This window comes from Penicillium subrubescens (assembly GCF_028828155.1).
Source record: "Penicillium subrubescens strain IBT 31985 chromosome Unknown utg000001l_segment0_segment0, whole genome shotgun sequence".
In the NCBI taxonomy this organism is placed as follows: Eukaryota; Fungi; Ascomycota; class Eurotiomycetes; order Eurotiales; family Aspergillaceae; genus Penicillium; species Penicillium subrubescens.
In genome coordinates this window covers 3,660,734-3,685,283 of record NW_026643151.1, presented here as the reverse complement: position 1 = coordinate 3,685,283, position 24,550 = coordinate 3,660,734, and the positions used below count along the sequence as shown (strand labels likewise).

Here is a 24,550-nt window from a genome sequence, read left to right as displayed (position 1 = left end):
ATCCGACAATGTCTCCGCGACTAGGGGCCAAAAGGAACCTTATTGCTTGGGTAAGACGAGAAGCTCCAGTTTAGCGCCTAAAAATGCCCTCACAATAGCAAGAAGCCGAAGATCATTGGATAGCCTTGTCAGATTCGACTCTGTACGGTTGCAGCCGCAAGTACATTCGAAGAGAGTCTGCTAAGGGCACAGCTTGGCTATGGGTCAATCATAATTTGTGTCTCCACGGGTGGCCTGAGCCAAGAAAGTTAGACCCCAGAGTTTCAACCAGCTTAACTGGCTCTATACTTCTGCCAGGTAAGACGAACGGAGACTTTCATGCCAAATGTGACCGAAGGGACAGCTGACACACGTGACCTGGAGTGATTACATCACCCAGATGGCTCTAGGCCCGAACGGGCAATCCATAAACACATGATTTGCGGCAAAACAACTCGCGCCCCTCTTCTGCCCTCCCCGACTTTCGATGTACTCCGCCAGCGAGCCGACTCGCAGTCACCACTCACCACCATGCGGATTACCGAAATTGTGATAGACGTGAGTCGCCAAGGTGAATTGATTTGATCAACCTGATATGCTGACCAGAAATCCCCAGGGTTTTAAATCGTACGCCGTGCGAACGGTGATCTCGGGATGGTGCGCCGGCCTGGTCCTTCTGCCCATAGCATTGTTGCAAAGGGTATGGTGATTGGGCAACGCTAATATAATACTCTAGGGACGAAGCATTCAACTCGATCACCGGCCTCAACGGTTCCGGTAAATCCAACATCCTCGATGCCATTTGCTTTGTTCTCGGTATCACGAACATGAGCACCGTCCGCGCGCAGAACCTCCAAGACCTCATCTATAAGCGCGGACAAGCCGGCGTTACCAAGGCCAGTGTGACCATCGTCTTCGACAACCGCGATACGGCGAAGTCGCCCATCGGTTTCGAAGAGTACGCCAACATCTCCGTTACGCGTCAAATCGTGCTGGGCGGTACCAGCAAGTACCTAATCAATGGCCACCGCGCACAGCAGCAGACGGTTCAGAACCTCTTCCAGAGTGTCCAGCTGAATATCAACAACCCCAACTTCCTCATCATGCAGGGTCGCATTACCAAGGTCCTGAACATGAAGGCGGTTGAAATTCTGTCGATGATCGAGGAAGCTGCAGGAACACGAATGTTCGAGGATCGGAGGGAGAAGGCGATTAAGACAATGGGCAAGAAGGAATTGAAGCTCCGCGAGATCGAGGAGCTATTGAAGGAGGAGATTGAGCCTAAGCTCGAGAAGCTCCGATCCGAGAAGCGTGCTTTCCTGGACTTCCAGCAGACGCAGAACGACCTCGAGCGCTTGACTCGTCTTGTGGTTGCGCACGACTATGTACGCGGTGGAGAGCGCTTGCGGGTGGCAGGCGAGGAGTGCGATAACAAGAGGAATAAGGTCCAGGCGCTGGAAGAGAACGCCGACAGGCTGAAGAATGAAATTGCGCACTTGGAAGAGGATGTGAAGCGGGTCCGGGCAGCGCGCGACAAGGAGCTCCGAAAGGGTGGCAAGTTCCAAGCGCTCGAGGATGAGGTCAAGAACCACTCCCACGAGCTGGTCCGTTTGACCACTGTCTTCGATTTGAAGAATGCTAGCATGGAAGAGGAAAAAGAGAAGAAGACAGCCATCCAAAAGTCCGTCAGGGATCTTGAGAAGTCCTTGAAAGAAAAGAGGAAGGTCTACGATAAGCTGCAGGCTCAATACGATGCTGCCAAGGCGGAGCTTGATGCGCAAAATGTGGAAGTGGAGCAGAAGGAGGAACTGCTCCAAACACTACAGACTGGTGTTGCGTCAAAGGAAGGTCAAGAGAGCGGCTACCAGGGCCAATTACAAGACGCACGAAACCGAGCCAGCAACGCCGCCACGGTACAAGAACAAGCGAAACTCAAGATTAGCAACTTCGAGAAGCGGATCAAGGAGGAGGAACCACGCGCCAAGAAAGCGAAGGAGCAGAACTCGGGCCTTCTCAAGGATCTGGAGGGGTTGAAATCACAAGCCAAGAAGCTGGAGTCTGAGCTCACTCGACTCGGGTTTGAGCCTGGCAAGGAGGAGCAGATCTACCAGGAGCAGTCCGGCCTCCAGCGAGACATCCGCGAGCTCCGTCAGCGAGCCGATGGATTGAGGAGGAAAGTTGCAAACATTGATTTCAACTATCAGGATCCTCATCCCAGATTTGATCGCTCCAAGGTCAAGGGTCTGGTCGCTCAGCTGTTCACCCTGAACAAAGATCAAGTTGCGGCAGCCACTGCTTTGGAGATTTGCGCCGGTGGCCGCCTATATAACGTAGTGGTTGATACCGCTGAGACCGGTACCCAGCTGCTTCAGAACGGCAAGCTGCGCAAGCGCGTTACCATCATTCCTCTGAACAAGATCTCCGCCTTCAAGGCATCCGCAGAGAAGATCGGAGCTGCTCAGAATCTCGCACCCGGGAAGGTGGACCTCGCCCTATCTTTGATCGGATACGACGAGGAAGTGATTTCAGCGATGAACTACGTCTTTGGAAACACCCTCATCTGCCACGATGCCGACACTGCCAAGAAGGTGACCTTTGATCCTTCCGTTCGGATGAAGAGCGTTACATTGGATGGTGATGTCTACGATCCTTCAGGAACACTTTCCGGTGGTAGCTCTCCGAACTCTAGCGGAGTGCTGGTCACCTTGCAGAAGCTCAACGAGATCACTAAGGAGATGCGAAGCAAGGAGCGTCAACTTGCTGCTCTTGAGGACAACATGAACAAGGAGAAGAAGAAGCTGGATGCTGTTCGGTCCATTAAGCAGGAGTTGGATCTCAAGTCCCATGAGATCAAGCTCACCGAAGAGCAAATTAACAGCAACTCCTCTTCATCGGTACGTGTCCAGCAATTGAGTGTCCAACGCGCTTTTATTAACTTGGTATACCGTCTAGATCATCCAAGCTGTCGAGGAGATGAAGGCGAATATCGAGCAACTGAAGAAGGATATTACAGATGCCAAGGCTCGCCATGCCGAAGCAAACAAGGATATCAAGCGTATCGAGAAGGATATGAGCGAATTCAATAACAACAAGGACAACAAGTTGGCTGAACTACAGGATTCCCTAAACGCCCTCAAGAAGAGTCTTACGAAGAACTCTGCGTCTGTCAAGGAGCTTCAGAAGGAACTGCAATCATCCCGACTCGACTCCGAGCAGGTTGGTAGTGACCTCTCTGCAGCAGAGGAGCAGCTGGGCGAGTCAGAAAACACGCTTCAAGCTCAAGTGGAAGAAATCGAGTCTCTGAAGCGTGAACAGGCGCGACTCAAGGTATTTTTCTTTCCATCATTCCCACCCGGTTCATGAGCATCAGACTGATTGTTATAGGATGCCCACGACATTGCACAAGCCCACCTTGAAGACGAGAGGGCCAAGTTGACTGGCTTCGATGAGGAATTGCGCGAGCTAGACCAGGCCATTCATGCCAAGTCTTCGCAGATCACAGAAGAGGGCTTGGAAATGCAAAAGCTTGGCCATCAGCTCGAAAAACTTCAGAAGGACCAGCATACGGCTGCCCAGGCTGTGTCCCACATGGAGCAAGAGCACGAGTGGATTGCAGACGAGAAGGAGCAATTCGGTCGCCCGAACACGCCGTACCACTTCCAGAACCAGAACATCGCCGAGTGCAAGTCAACGCTGCGCAACTTGACGGAACGGTCTCAAGGCATGAAGAAGAAGATCAACCCCAAGGTCATGAATATGATTGATAGTGTCGAGAAGAAAGAAGCCGCCTTGAAGAACATGATGAGAACGGTCATCCGCGATAAGAGCAAGATCGAGGAGACTATCCTCAACCTCAATGAGTACAAGAAGGAGGCTCTCCACAAGACCTGGGTTAAGGTCAATGGAGATTTTGGTCAGATCTTCAACGAGCTGCTGCCCGGCAGTTTCGCCAAGCTCGACCCCCCAGAGGGCAAGGATATCACAGATGGTCTGGAGGTTAAGGTGTCTCTGGGCAAGGTTTGGAAGCAGAGTTTGACGGAACTGAGTGGTGGACAACGGTATGCTTCTGCCTCATCTCATTGTCGTCTGATATGTGCTAACTCTTTCATGAACTATAGCTCTCTTATCGCTCTGTCTCTTATCATGGCCCTCCTGCAATTCAAGCCCGCTCCGATGTACATTCTTGACGAGGTTGATGCCGCTCTGGATTTGTCTCACACCCAGAACATTGGACGACTGATCAAGACCCGTTTCAAGGGATCTCAGTTCATTGTTGTCTCTCTCAAGGACGGCATGTTCCAGAATGCTAACCGGATTTTCCGTACCCGGTTCAGCGAGGGTACCAGTATCGTCCAGGCCCTAACACCCGCCGACATGAAATGAGTTCAATGATCTTTGCTTGCTAACAACGAGTTTCATGGTCTCTGTTGTGTTTTTTGATTCATGGAGATAATTCGGTGCGAAGCATTGCTTTCTGCAGCCCATTGGTGTGTGGCAGCTGGTGTTTTGTGGCTTTTGATTCATACTTGGTTTGGTCTTTGGATGGGAATGGATCTGTTGTTTGGCTTATGATGTATGCATGTGGTGGCTATTGACTCGGGAAGCTTTCATTAGAGAGTGCGTTTGTGTATTCATGTAAATTCTATTTTCCTGCTCCTCTTTGGATATTCTCGTTACTCCTATCCTATTCTACAGCTAAGGTATCTACCTTCTAGCTCCTCTGTTGTCATTGTATAGTTCCGGCCTTTAGTACAGTCAGGCGGTAACACTGCTGCACCGCGAAACCTCTTCTGTACAGAAGGGTTGAAAAGATCATCCGATAAGTAGAGTGCAGCATTGGTATGAAGGCACTCGAAAATTAAGAATCATCCTTATCCTGATCCTGAGGTCCACACATACTCTCACGTTGCCCTCTTCCGTCTTGCCTTAGGCACTTATCGGCACGTGCTGGCGGTCCTCAACCCGAAACTCCGTCACTCCGTCCGTCGCCGCCGCCACCGATCGACCAACTTGCGCCAGCACCGCCGACCCTCGCAACACTCCCGACGCGCTTCAATAGCCCACCAAGATACAAACCGCTAATCGCTTCACGACATTCTATGCACACGCTCTTCCACTCATCCCACACGACCTCCTGCCCGTCTCGGAACCACTCCGCTTTTACGACCCGAACTTAGGCTTCGGCTACCCGCTTGACTCAATTCCGATTCATACAACACCATAGTCCGCATTTCCGCGGCTCCAAGGCATAATGCAGGAAGACGAGCCGTCGTTGAATATCCCGTCGCTCCTCACGCTAGCGGTTGTTTCGTTCTTCGTGCTACGATGGTTCTTTAACCGCGATGAGGGTTCTTCGGCTGGCGGCAGGCCCCGCGGGCGAGGAAATGTTGTTGATCCGGCGCAGGTTGAACAGATCTCCCAGATGTTCCCACAGCTGAGCACTCGCGATATTATGTGGGACTTGCAGCGCAATGGGGGTAGTGTTGCGGCGACGACGGAGAGGATCTTGACTGGCCGGGGACTGGAAACGGTAAGTTGTTGTTATCGTCAACACTCTTAGCATTTCGTCATCGCACCTTGAGATTCAGACATACCGCCCAGAGTATGATGCGATCCTATTCTTGTTCATTTATACTGACTATCATTCTCTAGCCACCCCCGTCATTCCAGCCCCAGATCGTCCTTCCCTCGGCGAATGCGCAACCCACCCAGGCCACGCGAGCCGCATCGGCGTCCAAGGGCGGTGGCCAGGACTTGATCTCCCGGTATAATTTAAGCGGAAAGATCGCAGCCGATAGCAACACAGAGCAGCCTCCTACCCCAGCATCCACGAGCGCATGGTCTCAAAACAAAGAGGAGCGCCAACGGCTGCTACAGAAGCGTCGGGATGAGATGATTCTGGCCGCGCGGAGGAAGATGGTCCAGAAGGACCAGGGAAACACCCAATGATTCAGCTGTTTTCTTCGATTTAAATAATGGCGGTGTCTACCTTGTGCGATGAGCCACGGCTTAGCTTAGGGCTGGTTGTATATCAGGACATCTTCTCTACCAAGTTCAGTTCCTGCTCATGTTCCCGTCTCATCACTACGGTCTTATCATTACCCACTCTCGTTTTGTATTAGAGCGCCTTGTCTTTGCATGCTGTATGGTGTTAGGTAAATCGGAACAGCCTTGGTTACATTACCTCCGATCCTTGTCAGATCACGTCAAATCGGGTATATGGGTCTATATACATAAATATCGTTTCTCGAGGGGCATTGATCCGCGTCACAGTATGCACCTGAACTCCAATCCAAATAGCCAAACACAAATCCCATGCATTTTAAAACTCCATATAATCTTCTTCCTCCTCGTCTTGGGTTCCATCGTAGCCACCGTTGGCTCTTTGTTCGGCCAGTTGTTCTCGGCGAGCTTGTTCTTTGGATGCGCCAATTTTGCTACACAAGTTAGTGAGATCGCGCCAAATGATATGATCCGTATTACATACCGAAGACCATCTACCACACCGGTCAAGAACCCTCGCTCTTCGCCCAATTCCATTGCACCAACACCCGTCAGCGCAACTCCGCCTCCGCCTATCGCAGCATCGTCAAGCACATCCACTCCGGATCTCATCTTGGCCATCCGCACTTCACGCAGGTCTTTTAGTAACCGTCGGATCTGATCCGGGTCTACTAAGTCGTCGCTCGCCGCGTCGAGCAGCATGTTTCCAACCTCAACCCAATGGTATGGCAACGCAGGCGGATCTCGTGAGGAAACCGCTGTCTGCGCAGTATTCTGAGGGATGAAAGGCGGCGCCGCGTAATATCTATTGCCGTCTAATGTATACTGCGGCCGCGCAGTTGGCTCGAGACCTTGATCTCGAACACCGGGCTGACCGGGCAGCGGCGGAGGCGGAGAGAAGGCACTCTTGTAGTCTTGATGTGAGGACTCGACTTCGAGGATTAAACTGAGAGAATCTGGGTGTAGCCATGAAGGGGGTATGATATTGGCGCGGCGCTGGCGTTTAAGTAGGAGGGCCAGCCAGAGGGGGAGGGAGGCGCGTCGCGGTGGTACAAGAGGTTCAACTGGGCCCTGGATGAAGGACAAAAAGGTCAATTCGTATATTCTGTGTATGCAGAGAAAGATTGCAAGTTACCCCGAGCAATTCTAGGCCCTCCAGGCGCTGGCGAGGTACAACCGTCACCGTCTCCATCTCCGCCAGAAAGGCGATCTCCGAGGCTGTGATGCCCCGCGGGAGAGGAAAGGCCATGATATTTGGAGGCACGCAAAAGCAAGTTTCAATCCAAATCAATCACAATGAGCAAACCACAATCAAATTGATATTCGCCGTCATAGTCCCATGTTTATTTTTGCTGCGCTCTGGTGGCGGCGGAGGCGCGAGATGCGCGAAATCGCGCCTCGACGATTTCCAAATGCGGTGTTTGGATTGTTTGCACCCGAAGCTTAGCTTCCAACCCACCTTGTCCTCTTCCATTTAAGCACAGCTTTCTTTCCACTCCTTTGTACTTCGTCTGATTCGACCCTGGAAGCTATGAGAAGATGAGTTCCGCCCCTGAGTCGAATCTCAGTCGCGCGGCGCGCTACGCCGTGCCATTCGCTCTACTTCTCATCCCCGTTTGGAGGACGAAAGTCAATGCCGAAGTCCCCGAGCCATACCTCGATGAAGTGTTCCACATCCCCCAGGCCCAAGCCTACTGGGCGCACAAGTGGACGCAATGGGATCCAAAATTGACCACTCCCCCGGGATTATACTTGTGGTCGTATGCTCTCTGTGCTATCCTGCTTGCACTCCGCGGCTCGCCGACGAAACTCGATACCGAAGCTTTGCGTACGACTAATGTCGCGACAACGGGTATTTTCTTCCCTTGGAGGCTTCAGACTCTTTCGGATGCGGTTCATAAAGTCCGGAATACTCGTCCATTGGGTGCGTGGCTTAGCCACACCGTCTTGAATATCTGCCTGTTCCCTCCGTTGTTCTTCTTCTCCGGGTTATACTATACCGACATCCTGGCGCTGTTGGCGGTTGTTGAGGCATATAATTGGGATCTGAAGCGGGCTTCTGGAGATGGCTACATCTTTTTCTCTACGTTGGGATTTCTGGTGTTTGGCTTGGCGGCATTGGTATGCCGGCAGACGAACATCTTCTGGGTCTCTGTTTTCTTGGGAGGGCTGCAGATTGTTCGAAAGATACAGAAATCTGCAAAGGTCTGCGAATCATCTGATTTCACTGCAATTGTGAAGGGTGGTCTACAAAATGAGATTTATGACCCGCTCGTCTCTGAGGCTTCATTGCAAGGTATGTCGGAATTCATCGATGAGGTGATTCAATCTAACGCATATTATTTAGATTATCTCAAGACGAGTATTTCTCTCGCAACTGCGAGCTTGATGAATCCCTTCTCAATTGTGGCCTCCGTAATCCCTCACATCATTATTCTCGGTGCATTCGGTGCGTTTGTGCTGTGGAATGATGGCGTAGTCCTTGGTAAGCCTATCAAGACGTCATGTCTAGATTTTGAAATTGAAAAGCTAACGATCCATGTAACAGGCCACAAAGAATTCCATACTGCTGGCATTCATCTAGCACAAATGCTCTATATCTGGCCTTACTTCTTCTTCTTCTCTTGGCCGATCCTAATCATTCCCGTGCTGAACGTTCTTCTCCCCAAGAAGCTTCTGCCTAAGTATCTGAACTATGGCTTCCCTGAAAAACAGCGAAGAATGCCCAGTATCCTTGCAGCTTTGATCGTTGTACCACTCATGCTTGCTATTGTCCACTTCAACACCATTGTGCATCCTTTCTCTTTGGCTGACAACCGACACTATGTCTTTTATGTCTTCCGCCTCCTTCTTGGTATCCATCCTGCCATCAAGTATGCCGCAGTCACGGCATACTTCCTGTGTGGCTGGGCAGCGATCTCTGCATTTGGATTCTCTGTCATTCCGGCTCCGCCTTGTCTCCTTCAAATTTCCCCTACCGCCAAACAAGCCACTCCCGCCCCCAAAGCCCCTGCAAAGGAACAACCCAAAGACGCCAAAAAGTCAGCTAGAGCGCGCAAGACTCCAGCCAAAAAGGAAATCAAGCAGCAAAACCAGCCTGATCCCATTACCCCGGAAGTACTTCTCCGAATTCAACAGTCTCTCATCCAACGGCGAAAGGAGCAACCCGAGGTGCCACGGGTCAGTTTCGTCCTTGTATGGCTCGCTGCTACGACCTTGTCTCTCGTGACAGCGCCTCTCGTTGAGCCACGGTACTTTATTATCCCGTGGGTGATGTGGCGCCTCCACCTACCGCCATCGTCAACTCTGGCGGCGTTCAGACAACGGAAACCGCAGAGCGAAGAAGAGAGAGCCCGTGCCGATTTCATTACAAACTTCCCTAAGTTCTTGGAGACAATCTGGTTCGTTATTGTCAATGCAGTGACTGGGTATGTCTTCTTGTATAAGGGCTTTGAGTGGCCCCAGGAACCTGGCAAGGTTCAGCGCTTCATGTGGTGATCTTCACGGAGAGTTAGCTTAGGTTGCCCAAACGAGGCATCTGTATATTAATTGATAAAATGATTGATTTTATGACGTAACCCCTTCTTACTGTAGGCTTGGTAAATCCCGTTGTAAACGTCAAATCTTTCCACTCACTACTCTTTTCCCCCTTCTCTCATATTCCGCTCCACAAAATGTCGCCTCCAAGCTCCTGGTTCACCGAAGGTCATATGCGCCAAGCCATCCAGGTGGGCAAAGTTATCAGCCTTTCCCACCCAAAGCCAAGCAAGTGGAGGATCCTCGAAGTCCTTGGTGAACACGACTGGCAAAAGTACGAAACTGCCAGATATCCCTCTTACGTCGCTGTCCAACTATCGTGTATTGAGGTCGGAGGCTCTGGAAGACGTTCGATGATGCGCATCGTTATGCAAGTCCCGTATCTCGGAACAGAAGATAAGGACAAGGACTCGGCTACACGGGCAAAGCAAGCGACGAAATTCAGGTCAGCGGAATTTCGCGCATTTTTGACCTTCGAAAAACAACATTCAACATGCACACCTCCCCTCCTTGGCTATCTTGAGGACCAACAGGACCGCTTTGGGCCAGTTCCTGGCGGCTTCATCACATACTATGCTTGGGAGGCTGTGCCTGGAATACGCCTTGGCGATTACACTGGGAAGGCTCCTCAGTTCTGGACCTTAGACAAGAAGGAGCGAGAGGAAATTCGTGTTGCTTTTCGGCAGATCTACTTGTGAGTGGATGATATAGACTTGATAGTATATTACTAACGAAATCTAGTGAAATTACATCAATGGGTATCTGGCCGGATTCTGCTGCCGCTGCGAATCTAGTGTGGAACTCGGAGACTAAATCCCTGTAAGTATACAACGTCTAATATCCATGAGATTATAGAGAGCGGGCTAATACTCTTTGTAGTACCTGGGTAGGGTTCTGGAATTGTAGGGCCGCCCAGCCACAGCCCTGGAAAGATTGGCTATTACCACGCTTTGATTTCGTCAAATCCGATAAGTCATGGACCGATCCAGATTGGAATGGCGATACTTCTAAGTGGGAATACTAGTTCCTACTAGCTATCATATGGCTTAAGAAAAATAGCTCTTCAGAAAATGCGGTCTTGGCTTGTCACCTTCTACACTTAGCTATTTAAATGGAATCAACTTTTGATCGAGAATCAGAAGGACAATATGTTAACGACAAAGTAACAACTCCAATCAGCTCTGTCAACTATAGATGATTGTTTCCAATCAGTTTCAATGATTCTGAGCCTCGAGAATGGCCAGCCGTACGCTGAAGCGATTGGTGAAGTGCTCTACGTGGCATCATTTGTGTCATCGTGTTACGATATAATGCTCACTGTTCGGATCAGAGCGCTCAGAGACGTGATCAAAACTACTCAGTGAGCAAAAGCCGGTATGTCATAGGAGTTTCATATCAAGCTAATCACGGTGTTCTCAAATGGCCCAGTCCCAAGAATATCAAGCCTGCCACTCCATGAGTACAGAAACAGAGATATAATGATATGACAGGGTGGATTAGGTGAAAGATGGAAGCCATTTTAGAATTGCGGGAATGTGAGCTTTCTAATGATACTAAACTCATTCCATTACAGTCGTTGTGGTGCTTTACGTGTTGGTCATAATTTGACTTATTCCTAACATACCCCCATTGTCTCGACACCATGGCCGCCATGACACATTTGTCAATTATTACACAACTATGGAGTACATCGATGGCAGGGTCAATCGCAGAAATGGAAACAAAAGGAGTGGGGATATGATGATTGATATTGATGATGATTCCAAAGAAAGAAGAAAGAAAACACAGGAATGAAGGATCTCGAGGATGTTGAAATACCCTGAGATGACATGATCACAGATGTGACTCAGATGTTGCAATTCCGAGTGGTGTGATAATAACAACGGTACATGTAGATATCATACAAAAGTGTCGTAGTGCTGGTGTACAATACGCAATTGGTATGAAAAGTCACGAATGTGCAGGTACCAATATCTGCGTATTTGGTTGACATAATATGACGTTTGGTGAAGTATAGATGGGGTTTGTTGGTCAGTACATATCAACGGCAAGACATTTATTCTTGCTCGCAACATCATCCGTTCCAGTACCCCCCACAATGTACGCTTTTTTCTGGCCAACAACTTTCTTCAAATAATCAATCGCGGCCTGGTTCGGCCCGGCCGCCCAATTTCCGACGGTCGTCGCGATCGCCTTGGTGCCATTTGGCTTCTTGGCGCAGGCTGCCGCAGGTGCATCCTTCAGGACATCATTGGCGAACCCGTTCTTGCGATTGGTGCCATCAGTCGATGCAATCGTTGCCGCACCATCACAACCTTGCTCAAGGGAGATGTCGCCGTGTGCGGCGCCATCGTTGGATGCGCTGATCTGGAATTCGACCCAAGTGGCAGGGAGCTCTGTGCCACGCTGGACACGGCCCTTGAATGTCGTTGGCAACGGAATGTGGGATTTAGCTCCAGCCGCAAGCGTGACGTTTTTCATAGGCTTATCGAAATTAGCGCCGGCGGTGCCGTTGCCGTTCCAGTAGTTGCCGTAGAAGAAATACGTGCATTCTTGCTTGGATTTGTTGGTGAGGATGATGCCTGGTCCGTTGGCTGGTGGCGCTGGTGGCGCTGCTGCAACCTGAACTCGCTGGACTTCGAATGCGGCCACACGGCTCTCCCGCTTCGGTGAAGCCAAATCTGGTAGCTATGTTAGTGCGGGATAAACATACTTCTAGGTCGAGACTCTCATCCTACCTGGAGATGCATCTCCGTCGTTATAGGTGATTAGGATATCTTTGTTACCATGCCCGGCGGAGCTTTGGGCGTTATCATCGGGATTTCCAGGATTGCCATTCCAGGCACCAACTCCAACGTAGGCTTTGCCGTTAGCAAAGGTGCGAACGAGTTTCTCGAGCTCAGGGCTATCCTTGATAGGACCAATCCGAGTGACCTTGCCCTGGCCGTTTGTAAAGACAAAGCCCTTGAGCTTGTTTCGAGTATCCTGGGATGCTTTGTGCCAGGCTGCGTTCATGTCCTGCATGAAGTGGGGATCTCCTTTAAGAGTTGACTGGTCTCCAACTTGCATGGCAGTGATGTTACCACCAGCTCCGACGATGTTGCTCACATCAAAGAAATCATTACCTGAATTTTTTTGTTTTTCAGCTCCAGCTAGGCACCGGGATTCAATATTGAACATGACATACCACCATATCCATTCTTAGTAATTTCGACTTGTTCGCCCTCGTGGCCCTCATGGAGCGCGATAATTGCTCCCGAGCTTCCGTCTGGAGCCGGAATCTTAGAGGTTTGCCCAGCCTTGACCGTGATGTTCTGATTATTGGCCCATCCGTGGACCTCAAAGGTCTGGTCGTGGCCAGACTTATTATGGATGTTGATAGAATGCATCTTGATGGCTTGGTTTGAGTTGTCTGATAACTAGGTGGTGTCGATATACAACTGGCGATGTTCTTGATATGTAGACAGTAGGAGGAAGATGAAATAAGTATGCTAAATACAGGTAGAATGGAAAAGGTATATATAGGCACAGTGGCCCCGGGGGGTATCATTAAGAGTAGCAAATTCGCGTCTAGCTGAAGATGCCGTCGCGTCGATGACGTCCCCTTGTCGTTCAGCTTCGCCTTGGACAGCTGTGTGTTATGAAGCCATTTCTGAGAAATAATAGCAACATAAGCTGGTATAAGCTGGCCTAATCCGCTTATGTTTGTGTTTGTAAAGAATCCATGGTTGATCGTGCGGAGATGCATATGGATTGGTTGGCCTAATGAACGTACATATGGATGTTTCTGTTGTTAAGGCGTCCGAGCTGGATGTTCGGGTGATTGATTTGCCAACTGCTATATAATAATGTATCTTAGAAAAGATATATCTGCGGCGGGCTACAGGGTGGACTATGACGAATATATCTCTAGTGGTTGGCCTAAATAACTCAACATTGAATCACTTGTGATAAGGCATCCAGCGTTGTCTAAGGATGAATATCATGTGAGATATCTCTTACAGTATCACTCGTGGAAGGCCTCGGCGTCCATTCAGCTGGGGGTTTATGTACGTAAAAACCATTCTCCATTTTGCGCCATGCCCAGCTGAGCATATCCTGGACCTAGGCGTGCAATAGGTGGATATATTAGCTTTGGTGACAAATTGTGTACCAAGATTTTAAAGGTATATAGAGACCAGAGATATCTATCAATTCCTCCTCCTTGCCTTTCCTTCCACTATCGAACCCTCACCAGGACACCTCTTATAGCTATATTACATCCAATTTATTCGCAAACTACCTATTCCTGTTCTCTATATTTTTTTGTCTCAAAAACAAGAAGCTTTCAAAATGGTCATCAAAAAGCGCTGTCTTCTCTGGGATTGGACAAACACCAAGAACTGTCCCCAGATGATGGACAAGGTCGACTTCCACGGCCCCTTCGTCTCCGTCTCCAACTGGAACACCTGGTATCCCACAGAACTCAAACATCGTGCTCCATTCCGGCCGATGGTTCGACTGGAAGCGCAACTCTCTGGCCAAGACTGGCAGAACATCCTCGACTCTACTGAAGCCATCATTCACTACTTCAATGAGCCCGAGCGCGCTAACATCTCCGCCCAACATGCTGCTGATCTGTGGCACAGGCAGATGGTCCCTCTCCGCAAGAGCAAGGGTAAAAAGCTTGTCAGCCCCAGTTGCTCGAATGACCAAGCCGGTCAAGCGTGGATCGCAGATTTCATGGGCCGGGTCCGCAACAGTCCTCCCAATTATCTTGGTCTCCATTACTATGGTACGAAAGGCAGTGAGGCAATTGGCTTTATCCAGTCGATGCACAAGAAGTTCCCGAAGCAGAAGGTTATTGTTAGTGAGATCGCGTGTATCTCTCGCAACTATCATGACGTGTTGAATTTCACGGTCCAGGTGACGAATTGGTTGGATCAGCAGGATTGGGTGGCTGAATATGGTTGGTTTGGGTGTATGGAGCATCCTGCTGACAATTTCGTCAGCCCAGCGGCGCAGTTGATGAAACCGGATGGAAAATTCACAGACTTGATGAACAGGATCATGCATGACCAACCGATGAAGGTGTAGCTTTATATAACTGCTCTAATTTGCCAGAGCCATAAATTGCAGGAAGGGCCATGTCCTTTAAGTCTGTTCCGATGGTTAATGGATTTAAACATGTTATAATTTAGTATTCGATATACATGATGCCCTCCGTTTCATCCTTTCATCTATAATTTGAATTTGTAATGATTTAAGTAATGTAGAATAGTTGAAACATTTATCCTCTACCCGCGAATGAATTATACGTCTGCAGCCCCCTCCTCAAAGTAGATTCATGCAGTCGCTCTTTTAGCACTCCCACCATGCCTGACCAAGAGACCATGGAACTAGTAGGCAAGGAGGGTTCCCAGGAGCACGCAATTTATTTGATTGACTGACCGCATGATCAACAATTAGGCTTCATCGAGGCCCAATGAACACCAGCATGTGTACCAAAATGAAACGTCAAGTTATTGATGCCAATGCTGTTTTGATGGAAGAGTGGGGGCAAACTAAAGAACGAGGGTTGCACGTGGATGGCGCTAGCGTGTTGTGTTTTATTGAGGTGCCAGACACTCAAGTTGTGCTCAGTGAGAAAATCAGAGCGTTCAGAGATGTGGTCAGATCTACTCAGTGAGCAAAGCGGCGAGGGGCTGAGCACTATAACGGGAACGGAAGGCTAAGACGTGGCAGAGGAAATACTCCGGTACGTGGGTGGATTTTCCGGGAAGAGATGACTTGACTTTGCTGATGGTTGGCGCTACCCACGCCGATTGGGTTACATACCACGAGCCTCTGAGCCTCTTTGGAGAACTCGCTCTTGGCGATCGTATTTGGTGTTGGACCCCTCCCACGGGATCTCTAGAATGTAACGGAAAGCTCGTATTCGCTGACAATTACAGAGATAACGTCGTTAATAATAGCTGGCTCTGAGTCGCATAGCATATAAGCGGTTCTAACATGCCCTCTTAAATACGCCGTGGATGGTCCCAAATAACAACTTGCCGAACTCAGGACTTTTGCGATAGATAATCAAAGATGCCACCAGTTGTGCAAAGTTCCAAGCCGAGAGTGATCCTCGGTTTGATGACATTTGGACCGGATCCAGCTGGCGGTGCCCGCATCACATCCCTTGATGAATTCAATAAGTGCCTCGACTATTTGCAGCAGCAAGGATACAATGAGATCGACACGGCCCGAGTCTACGTGGGTGGTGCCCAAGAAGCCTTCACAGCCCAGGCAAAATGGAAAGAGAGAGGTCTCACTCTGGCCACAAAGTGGTATCCTGAGACTCCCGGTGACCACAAACCCAAAGTTCTGCGCGAGAACCTTGAACTGTCCTTGAGAGAACTGGGAACGGACCGGGTAGATATCTTTTACCTTCACGCAGCTGATCGTTCGGTCCCATTTTCTGAGACCCTTGAGGCTGTACATGCGCTGTACAAGGAAGGGAAGTTCGTGCGACTGGGGTTGAGCAACTACACTGCGTTCGAGGTTGCGGAGATTGTTATCATGTGCAACGAAAGAGGTTGGGTCCGTCCGACCATATACCAAGCTATGTATAATGCTATTAGTGGGTTTTCATTTACTTGAAATTATGCAACCCAGACTGACTTGTATCACCGATAGCACGTTCAATCGAAACGGAACTTATTCATGCCTGCCGACGCTACGGTCTCGAAATTGTTACCTACAATCCTCTTGCTGGAGGTATTTTCTCAGGAAAATATAAAACCAGAGATGTCCCTACAGATGGCAGGTACAGCGACAAGTCCATAGATGGACAGCTGTACAGGAATCGCTACTTTAAGGATGCGACATTCGACGCCCTTAGAGTTATTGAGCCTGTGGTAGAGAAGAACAATCTGTCACTTCTTGAAACGGCGCTGCGCTGGGTTCACCATCACTCTGCATTGAATGTGAAAGAAGGTGGCCGGGATGGCATCATTCTTGGAGTGAGCTCCTTCGCCCAGCTCGAAAGCAATCTGCGAGACATTGAGAAGGGCCCGCTACCTGAAGAAGTAGTTGATGCCTTGGACCAGGCATGGTTGATCACCAAAGCAACCACTCCAAACTACTGGCATCTGGACCTGGAATATACTTACGACACTCAAGAGGCACTCTTCGGGTCAAGGACGAAGGACTCTGGTAAACCGTCCCTGTCCTAGCGTCTAAGGACCCAGCATGACTTTTGGGGCCACCACCTGCTGATCACCGTGGGCTGGTGGCCTCTTGATCGTTCGTGCCTCTAGACTATGTCTTTGAAACTTGTCCACACCAAGAACACCTGCAGTGGTGACTGTGACAAAAGGCGGCTGGGCAAGAAATTTTCTACATCAATGCAACATGGAACTCCCTGCTCGTTTTTAATATGAAGAATCTCATTGAAGTATTAGCTCCAGATTCTAAATAGAAACTAAGATGGCTGGCGTTGACAGCTAACCTCGAGCGACTGGTTCCTCCATATCCCCCTCCTCTAAGAGGCAAATCTATCATTAAATTGAACGGAATTATTTTCGATGACCCACGGGCCTAATCCATAGAACCGCCACCCCCCAAAAAAGCAGTAAGAGAATCTGAGAATCTGATCAAGACTTATCACAAGCTATGGACTATAGTTGATGCATATTAAATATCCTCGCCGTCAGAAACAATACCGCTGAATTATAGTATCCATCCCATCTCAGTTCGCCGAAGCCTAATCCACGAGCTTGCCGTCTTCAGTCACCTTTTTGGGAACGGAGCTGCTCCTCTAAATGCAAACTCTCCCAGGACCTCAAAAAGAGAATGGCCAAGACAAGTGGCTGAAAGGAGTCTACATGCCCTATGGATCATCCACCTAACACACGTCCCGGGATTACGGAACGAAATGAGGATATAACGAGGGCCCCTTAGTCACGTAGAGATGGGCTGCACATAGTCAATATTTCATTTATTCTTCTACAGTATCCTCTCGTCGTTCTCAAGAGCTGAATCGTCTCTGAGATTGACGGGTCTACCTCTAGGAACAGTCCTCCTCGGCCCCAGGAGCATAAACCGAACAAAACCAATAATAATCGGTTACTTCAGGATAAACAGGTAAGGAGGAGCAATATCCAACCATCAACCCTTCCAAACAAACGCACCAGTCACAGATTCCCCAAAACGCGCCGCACTCGCCGGATCAGCCCGATACTCCATAGAATTCGCAGCGGCGCCCCAATCCAAATCTGCCCCCTCATCATTCCAACAAACAGAGAACTGACCTTCATCCAGAAACACCCTTGACTTACATCCTGCCCCGAATTAAGCACATCCGGATAATCGTAACAGACTTCGGTTGTCCATGCATTATTCACCACCTGGTTATATGTGATCGCTGACTTGTTTCGAAAGATTCCGACGCGCAGACAGCAGCGGTCTCCTTCGAAGAAATCGAACCAGCATCGGTCTCTTGCAAGGCCTGCTTTGCGGGTCTCGTAGTTTGTGAGGATTGCGCCCGCAAAAGTCTGGCTTTCGATAATTGCTCTACTCAGAGACCTCTAATGTAGGCTATCTAGTCTCAGCACTACCTACAACCGGATTTCCTATGCTTGGTCTTGGCTTTCCCTTTCTGTTTTAGTGCTCGAACCCTCGCCGCTTTTGCTCACTGAGTACTCCGTAGATCTGAGCGGTCTCTGAGCGCCCTGATCTGATCAGATCAATGATCATTACGTAAGCACTCTGATTTACTTACTGAGCACGTGGCCTGACCAGCATCTCGATAAAACGTAACACGCTAGTCGTATCCACAAAGATCCTCCCTTCCCCCTCCTTCTCCTCCGTACTAACTACAAACCAGCCAGCGTGTGGCTATTTACAACGTGCGATGCCGCCTGGGTGAGTAAAGGATGAGTAAAGGGTGAATGCGCAATAGATAGGATCAGAAGCTAGGCGAAAGGGGGTGGTTGTCGCGCTAACACTACGACGACACTGTCGGTTTTAAAAACTGTCAGGCAAGATTGGTAATTTTAAATTGGATTCGAGGAATCACACTTATGTTAAGCTTGAATAATACTCCCATAGACTTGGTGGACAATCTTGTGCAGGGTCGCAAAAAACAAGGGAATCAGGAAGGAAGTATACCACTATTTTCTCCCCCATAGAACCTCACATGACTAATGAAAAAAATCAGCAACGCCAGAAAGACTTTTCCCTATGGATATATATTATATTCTTTGGCGGTACAGCTCGAAAGCCCTGCGTGAAAGTTGACAGGGATAGCTAATATCAAACTTGAGTCTGTTCACCATTAATTGCTGGCGCAGGCTCGGCGCCAGGGTTTGTAGCGGTTCCATTATTGGCACCACGGCCAGATGAACTCGGTTTTTCGGGATGATTAATAGTAGGAACCGTAGAATGCCGGCCGTCGAGATAAATATTGAGAGTTTCCAAACATAGGCCACAGAATGTCCAGAAGCTTTGCGGGACAATGAGCACGTGTGTTCACATATTTAGAAAGGGAAAGACCGGGGTGGGGGGGGGGGGGGGGGGGGGGGTGTTTGTGGAGATAACTCACAAGGATAGGAAAGTAAATGCTTCGATGGCATTCCTCCGCCTGCAACTGGTACTTCGGTCCCAACTGTAGTAAGAACACCCGGCGCCATTACCGAGGTCATCAGTTTGGGCAACAAAAATGAATGCTGATAGCCATCTATAGTTTTGCGGATAATCAGCTTCATGTACTCCAATAGGGTAGTAACTTATGTCAACGATTATGGGGTTATAAGGGAGAAGGGTCTGAAATACAGTGCATAGAAGACTATATCTAATGGAATCATATAACCACGGTTGCGACGCATGCCTGCGGTGAAAAGAGAGGGAATATAAAACGCTGTGGTGAGAACCGCCTATGCGAGGAGTGTCAGTGCCATCCAAGTAGAAAGAAAGTAACAAGAAAGATTCGTATGCTCACAATGACTAGGGGAAAGACGGCCCGATAGCCCTTCAGGTGGTCAACCACCCAGGCAGTGAGGGCCAAAGTGATTACTGCGCAGAACCATAAGAGCAGGCGGACAGAAAATAGAAATGGTCGAATAGTATCAGCGTGCTTCATCATCGAGAATTCTGGACTCTGTAGTCAGGGACGATGAAGCTCCTGCAGGAAGAGGCATTGTTTTAAAAATCAACGCTGTCAAGTAAGAAGCCCAAAGTCAATGACGTTACTGCGAAGCTCTATACCCGGGAAAATCCAAGTAGACCTGTTCCTAAGTTTCCAGCTGTCAAGTAAAGGGCTGCTGATAGTCAAAGTTCTGGTACACCCTGGCTTGACCAAGCCTAGCGTAGACTAGCTGGTAGATGGATCGCTTCCAGTAATGTAGACATTGGAGGACATTCTTTGGCTGATTGAATTCCAGAATATATCTACTGGCTTTGAGGGCCTCAAGAAACTAAGTATATTTATTCCTCTTTTATCTACGTTCTAGACCAAACATACAATTAACGGGCGATAATCCCGGAAAGTCGACTTTTATGGCGGATTAGTACGGAGTCGTTGAGATACACTACCTACATTAAAAAATTACCGTAAATCTTTGGAGAAATCGAGATACTTAAATGAGAGAGTCACTTTTACCTTGATCGTGGCTGAATTCTCATGACCTATGGTGCTAATTATGATCGATCATGTGGACAATTTAACTTCTGGTGGCGGATTCTGCTACCGATGCACCGCAGACCAAGTACGGTAGGGAATCGACCAATAAGCTTCATAGGCTCCAATAAAGGTGATTCAGAGGCGTTTAGCTCATCAATCAGCTCTGATAGTCATTCAACTCTTGACTTCTACTATATGCTCTTGGCTCCGTAAACCGGTCGAACTCTCTATTTAATTCTTTGATTCCTTCGGTACGGGCAAGTTATGATGGCGACGACTCCCGCCACCCAGTGGTTTTGCTAATCAGTCGGAACAAGGGCCATCATTAAATTTCCAGTCTTCCATGTTAGAACACTAAACATCGTCCCTCGGTATCGTCATTAATATTTATACAGTGGAATTCGAATACAGATTTCCCCCAAGAAACACACACTTGATGTATTTCTGGTAGATCAACAAGATTACCATAGATATTGTTTTCGGCACCGGACAGACCTTACTTGCCGGAATGCTCTGTGGCATAACACTTCCACCGCCTACATGTAGGCGCGGCGACAGGGTGCTTAATAGATACCTCTGATCGGTCTCTGAGTAATCTGGGAGCTGACTAACCATACTCACTGAGCCATCTGAGCAGTCACGTGAACTCTCTGATCAACACCCTGAGTCTGAGTCAGGTCTGAGATTTACTCAGTGAGTCTGACTCTGAGCGCCCTTGTAAAAGCGGCGGCATCTCAGGAAAGCCCCTGGCAGAGGAAAAATACTCGGTAGAATGACCTATCTGGAGAAACAATCGAAGTGTGTACTTCCTGCCTCTACCGCTTTTCACACCGCCTGCCTATATAGCTAAACTGAGGTCGCGCATGAGGTCAAATCAAGTATTTTCGCCTATACTGTACCGTGATATACAACTAAATGTGGGGAAAGGATGCACAAACCCAAACAGGCAGGATAGTCTGAATGTAGGCGGTCTCAGCCGGCAGAATGACGGTCCTTCGAACAGTGACAGCAAGGTCGTTTTGTTTTGACGTTTCGTGCTTCCTCAAAAGTTGCTGGCTGATTTTGAGGGATAAAGAGACGCTTTTGCTTTCCGCCATGCTCGAATGATATCTTCGAATCGCTTGATTTCCGCGGCTGATTTCCGCAAGAAACATCATCCCAAACCTCGGACTAGGCCTCATCCGCCATCGTCAACGAGACTCCTTCAAGTCACAGATCGCTATTCACCATCAAATATAGCTGGATGCCCCTAATATTGACCAGACTGTGGTATCAGAGGTTCTCTGCAGCTCGACACGCGTTCTGCCATTCGGAGCGAATCAAACTCGAGCTCTGGAATCATCCAGCCTCTCTCACTTCATTACACCACTCGCGGACTCTGGTTGGGATCTCAAGCCCGTCTCAGATGGAGCGCCCAGCCAAACGAGCACGGCTGTCACCGGACACAGCTACAGAAGATGAGTCCCTACCAGGCCGAGTCTCTACGCCTTTGGTTTCTCTTCATCGGTCTATCACACCGCCGCCAAGGGCTCGTTCACAACCCCAAGTGGTGGCCAACTCCTTGTGTCCCGATCTGAAGAGCGATCAACTCGAGGGCGACAAGAGTCAAACAATTGAGACTAGCTCTACAAGAGAGACCCATCGTCTGATCTCATCTCCCATCCAGCTCACACATATTCGTGATTTTCTAGAGTCGAGAGGATACAATATTGACACAGTCAAACTACGTGACATCCTCGGCGACCCGATGATCCGAGAGTGTTGGCAGTTTAACTACCTCTTCGATGTGGACTTCCTCATGTCGAATTTTGACGAGGATGTCCGGAGCCTGGTGAAGGTGAAAGTGGTGCACGGATCTTGGGAGCGAGAATCTGCGAATCGAGTTCGTGTGGAGGTAATATCAGACTCGTTTTCTCTAAATGGGCGTCAATACTTCCAGGATGCACACAGTATTGAAGCGAATTATTGGCAATGCGAGCTAACTCAAGTGCTAGGAAGCATGTTCACGATATCCAAATGTCGAGCCTATCATCGCGTACATGCCTGAGCGGTTCGGGACGCATCATTCGAAGATGATGATAATTTTACGACATGACGATCTAGCCCAGTCAGTCTTTCCCCGGTCTTCAAGTATTGAAATAGAGTCCTAACTTCTGGCAGGGTCGTGATTCATACGGCAAACATGATCCATGAAGACTGGTCCAATATGACTCAAGCAGCGTGGCGATCTCCATTACTTCCATTGCAAAAGCTAGGTACCCCAGCAACAGCTTCTACGAATCCAGAATTTGCCACTGGAGCGCGATTCAAGAGAGACCTACTGTCTTACCTCAAAGCGTACGGTCCGAAGAAAACAGGGCCACTGGTTCAGGAACTCAATCGGTTTGATTTCGACTCGGTTCGTGCAGCGCTTGTCGCGAGTACACCTTCCAAGCAGGTGTTCAGCAACCTTGATTCTGATAAAACTACGTTGTGGGGCTGGCCAGCACTAAGAGATCTCATGGGCCGCATCCCAATCCAATCCCAAACCAAGAAGGCCAATCAAAGTCCCACCGTGCAACCGCATATTGCCATACAGGTGTGCTTGCTACCTCTCCATTAGAGTATATATCTAACCCCCACCAGATATCCTCAATAGCCTCCCTCGGCCAGACAGACAAATGGCTCAAAGGGATATTCTTCAAAGCTCTGGCCCCGACACCAAAATCCTCGCCGCCAAAGTACTCCATCATATTTCCTACCCCCGATGAGATCCGCCGCTCGCTAGAGGGGTATGGCTCGGGTGGCTCAATCCACATGAAAACACAGAGCGCTCCACAACAGAAACAACTACAATACATGCGGCCACATCTCTGCCACTGGGCCGGCGACGGGGGGTCATCTACATCTAACTGTATCGACCTATCGGGAGAAACACCTCTAAAGCGAGAGGCTGGTCGGGCTCGGGCGGCTCCTCACATCAAGACGTATATTCGGTATACGAATGCGGAGACTTTGGATAGCATTGACTGGGCGATGGTCACATCGGCGAATTTATCCACGCAAGCCTGGGGCGCGGCGGTGAATCCGAGTGGTGAGGTGAGGATTTCGAGCTGGGAGATTGGGGTTGTTGTTTGGCCGGAGCTATTTCTGGATGGGAAGACCACCAAAACGGAGGGAGCAGGTTCGGCGACTGCGCTGATGGTACCTTGCTTCAAACGCGATCAGCCTGATGGCCCTCCGCCGGACAGTGTGGCCTCGGATGAGGCCCTGACCGTAGTTGGCTTCCGGATGCCGTATGACCTCCCGCTGACGCCGTACAGCGCCTCGGATGAACCGTGGTGTGCAACAGCATCGCACCACACGCCGGACTGGCGCGGACAAAGCTGGATAAACTGATGCGAGGAGGACAAAGTATCGTTAATAGCCCCGAACATCTCTGTTCTACAAAGTCTACATCTTTACATCCATAGTTTACCGATCCAACCGACTCCAAACAAAACGCGGTTACCCTCGGCATTATTATATACAAGACAACAGCGCTCAGGATAACTTGATTGATAAATGCATCGCTTCATTTGTAGCCAAAATGCAGCTCGTAGGATATTCCAATAGTCCTTTCCTCCATTCGGCCCTCGACCTCATGTTATTATCACCAAGCCGGTCGGTCCTCTCACAGGAACGAACCCCGGCCTTCACTTCCACCTCCCAATCTCTCGCGAGAGAATTTACTCGTCGCGGGTGCCGTACTTGCCGATGAACTCGTTAACATGCTTGATGTAAAGGGCCTGGGCCTTCTGGGGGGAGTAGTGCTTGACAGCCTCCCAAGCGCCGTAGAGCTGCTTCTTCTATAGACGTAAAAAAACCAACACATTAGCAAAAGCGTCCAACCACGACACGCAAACACGCAATGTCCTCTCAATACCCGGGGGCGGGGGCTATCAACATACCACCATATCAAACATGCCAGGCTTCTCGAGGACCTCGCCCTTAGCAACCTTGAAGTTGACGTAGAGATCCTTCTTCTCGAAGGGACCAGGGGCAGTCTTGAGCATCATAACGACCTTGGCGGCGAACTCGAAACCCTTCTCGAGAGCGGTCTTCTGGGCCTCATCGGCGATGGTGTCGGTCTCGCCCATGGCGAGGGCAGCCTCGTATGCAGCCTTGAGGGCGGCAATGTCAATGCCGGCAGCGGCGTTCTGAACCTCGGCGGTGAACTTGGTCTTGCTCTGGGCGGCCTCGAGGGCGGCGATGAATCCGGAGATGTCAGACATGTTGTATGTGTGGTTTGGAGAGTTGAGGGGGTGTTGTTGAGGGGGTTGCGGGAAGATTTGGAGGTTTAAGTGGTGAGGGGATGATAGAAGCTGCTGGAGGTGGGTTTGTTGAGGGGAGGGGGCTTGGTGGGGT

The 24,550-nt window shown here is 49.5% G+C and overlaps 11 protein-coding genes across 11 annotated transcripts; 7 read left to right on the top strand and 4 right to left on the bottom strand.

The window, feature by feature from the left end:
* Positions 1 to 414: 414 nt before the first annotated feature.
* Positions 415 to 4,362, top strand: N7473_001270 (condensin subunit SMC2; the record flags this gene model as incomplete). Its single annotated transcript, XM_057147210.1, has 6 exons — positions 415 to 537; positions 596 to 636; positions 716 to 2,873; positions 2,932 to 3,306; positions 3,364 to 4,037; positions 4,098 to 4,362. 6 exons carry the CDS (start codon positions 415 to 417, stop codon positions 4,360 to 4,362), a joined length of 3,636 nt encoding a protein of 1,211 aa, XP_057015096.1.
* Positions 4,363 to 5,230: 868 nt separating this feature from the next.
* N7473_001269 (CUE domain-containing protein) lies at positions 5,231 to 5,928 on the top strand (the record flags this gene model as incomplete). The annotated part of the gene is made up of 2 exons (XM_057147209.1): positions 5,231 to 5,509; positions 5,632 to 5,928. 2 exons carry the CDS (start codon positions 5,231 to 5,233, stop codon positions 5,926 to 5,928), a joined length of 576 nt encoding a protein of 191 aa, XP_057015095.1.
* Positions 5,929 to 6,301: 373 nt separating this feature from the next.
* Positions 6,302 to 7,231, bottom strand: psf2 (DNA replication protein PSF2; the record flags this gene model as incomplete). Its single annotated transcript, XM_057147208.1, has 3 exons — positions 6,302 to 6,416; positions 6,467 to 7,053; positions 7,118 to 7,231. The coding sequence occupies 3 exons, from the start codon at positions 7,229 to 7,231 to the stop codon at positions 6,302 to 6,304; spliced, it is 816 nt and encodes a 271-aa protein (XP_057015094.1).
* Positions 7,232 to 7,521: 290 nt separating this feature from the next.
* alg10 (dolichyl-P-Glc:Glc(2)Man(9)GlcNAc(2)-PP-dolichol alpha-1,2- glucosyltransferase) lies at positions 7,522 to 9,480 on the top strand (the record flags this gene model as incomplete). Its single annotated transcript, XM_057147207.1, has 3 exons — positions 7,522 to 8,278; positions 8,330 to 8,467; positions 8,531 to 9,480. The coding sequence occupies 3 exons, from the start codon at positions 7,522 to 7,524 to the stop codon at positions 9,478 to 9,480; spliced, it is 1,845 nt and encodes a 614-aa protein (XP_057015093.1).
* A 176-nt stretch (positions 9,481 to 9,656) lies between these two features.
* Positions 9,657 to 10,543, top strand: N7473_001266 (uncharacterized protein; the record flags this gene model as incomplete). The annotated part of the gene is made up of 3 exons (XM_057147206.1): positions 9,657 to 10,213; positions 10,261 to 10,338; positions 10,399 to 10,543. 3 exons carry the CDS (start codon positions 9,657 to 9,659, stop codon positions 10,541 to 10,543), a joined length of 780 nt encoding a protein of 259 aa, XP_057015092.1.
* A 1,007-nt stretch (positions 10,544 to 11,550) lies between these two features.
* N7473_001265 (uncharacterized protein) lies at positions 11,551 to 12,908 on the bottom strand (the record flags this gene model as incomplete). The annotated part of the gene is made up of 3 exons (XM_057147205.1): positions 11,551 to 12,200; positions 12,258 to 12,644; positions 12,707 to 12,908. The coding sequence occupies 3 exons, from the start codon at positions 12,906 to 12,908 to the stop codon at positions 11,551 to 11,553; spliced, it is 1,239 nt and encodes a 412-aa protein (XP_057015091.1).
* Positions 12,909 to 13,851: 943 nt separating this feature from the next.
* N7473_001264 (uncharacterized protein) lies at positions 13,852 to 14,595 on the top strand (the record flags this gene model as incomplete). Its single annotated transcript, XM_057147204.1, has 1 exon — positions 13,852 to 14,595. One exon carries the CDS (start codon positions 13,852 to 13,854, stop codon positions 14,593 to 14,595), a length of 744 nt encoding a protein of 247 aa, XP_057015090.1.
* A 993-nt stretch (positions 14,596 to 15,588) lies between these two features.
* N7473_001263 (aldo/keto reductase family protein) lies at positions 15,589 to 16,718 on the top strand (the record flags this gene model as incomplete). Its single annotated transcript, XM_057147203.1, has 2 exons — positions 15,589 to 16,123; positions 16,180 to 16,718. 2 exons carry the CDS (start codon positions 15,589 to 15,591, stop codon positions 16,716 to 16,718), a joined length of 1,074 nt encoding a protein of 357 aa, XP_057015089.1.
* Positions 16,719 to 18,798: 2,080 nt separating this feature from the next.
* N7473_001262 (MARVEL domain-containing protein) lies at positions 18,799 to 19,624 on the bottom strand (the record flags this gene model as incomplete). Its single annotated transcript, XM_057147202.1, has 4 exons — positions 18,799 to 18,988; positions 19,088 to 19,222; positions 19,318 to 19,418; positions 19,484 to 19,624. The coding sequence occupies 4 exons, from the start codon at positions 19,622 to 19,624 to the stop codon at positions 18,799 to 18,801; spliced, it is 567 nt and encodes a 188-aa protein (XP_057015088.1).
* A 1,783-nt stretch (positions 19,625 to 21,407) lies between these two features.
* Positions 21,408 to 23,542, top strand: N7473_001261 (tyrosyl-DNA phosphodiesterase 1; the record flags this gene model as incomplete). Its single annotated transcript, XM_057147201.1, has 4 exons — positions 21,408 to 22,058; positions 22,159 to 22,271; positions 22,325 to 22,742; positions 22,790 to 23,542. The coding sequence occupies 4 exons, from the start codon at positions 21,408 to 21,410 to the stop codon at positions 23,540 to 23,542; spliced, it is 1,935 nt and encodes a 644-aa protein (XP_057015087.1).
* Positions 23,543 to 23,871: 329 nt separating this feature from the next.
* N7473_001260 (uncharacterized protein) lies at positions 23,872 to 24,417 on the bottom strand (the record flags this gene model as incomplete). Its single annotated transcript, XM_057147200.1, has 2 exons — positions 23,872 to 23,991; positions 24,094 to 24,417. 2 exons carry the CDS (start codon positions 24,415 to 24,417, stop codon positions 23,872 to 23,874), a joined length of 444 nt encoding a protein of 147 aa, XP_057015086.1.
* Between the last annotated feature and the right edge of the window lie 133 nt (positions 24,418 to 24,550).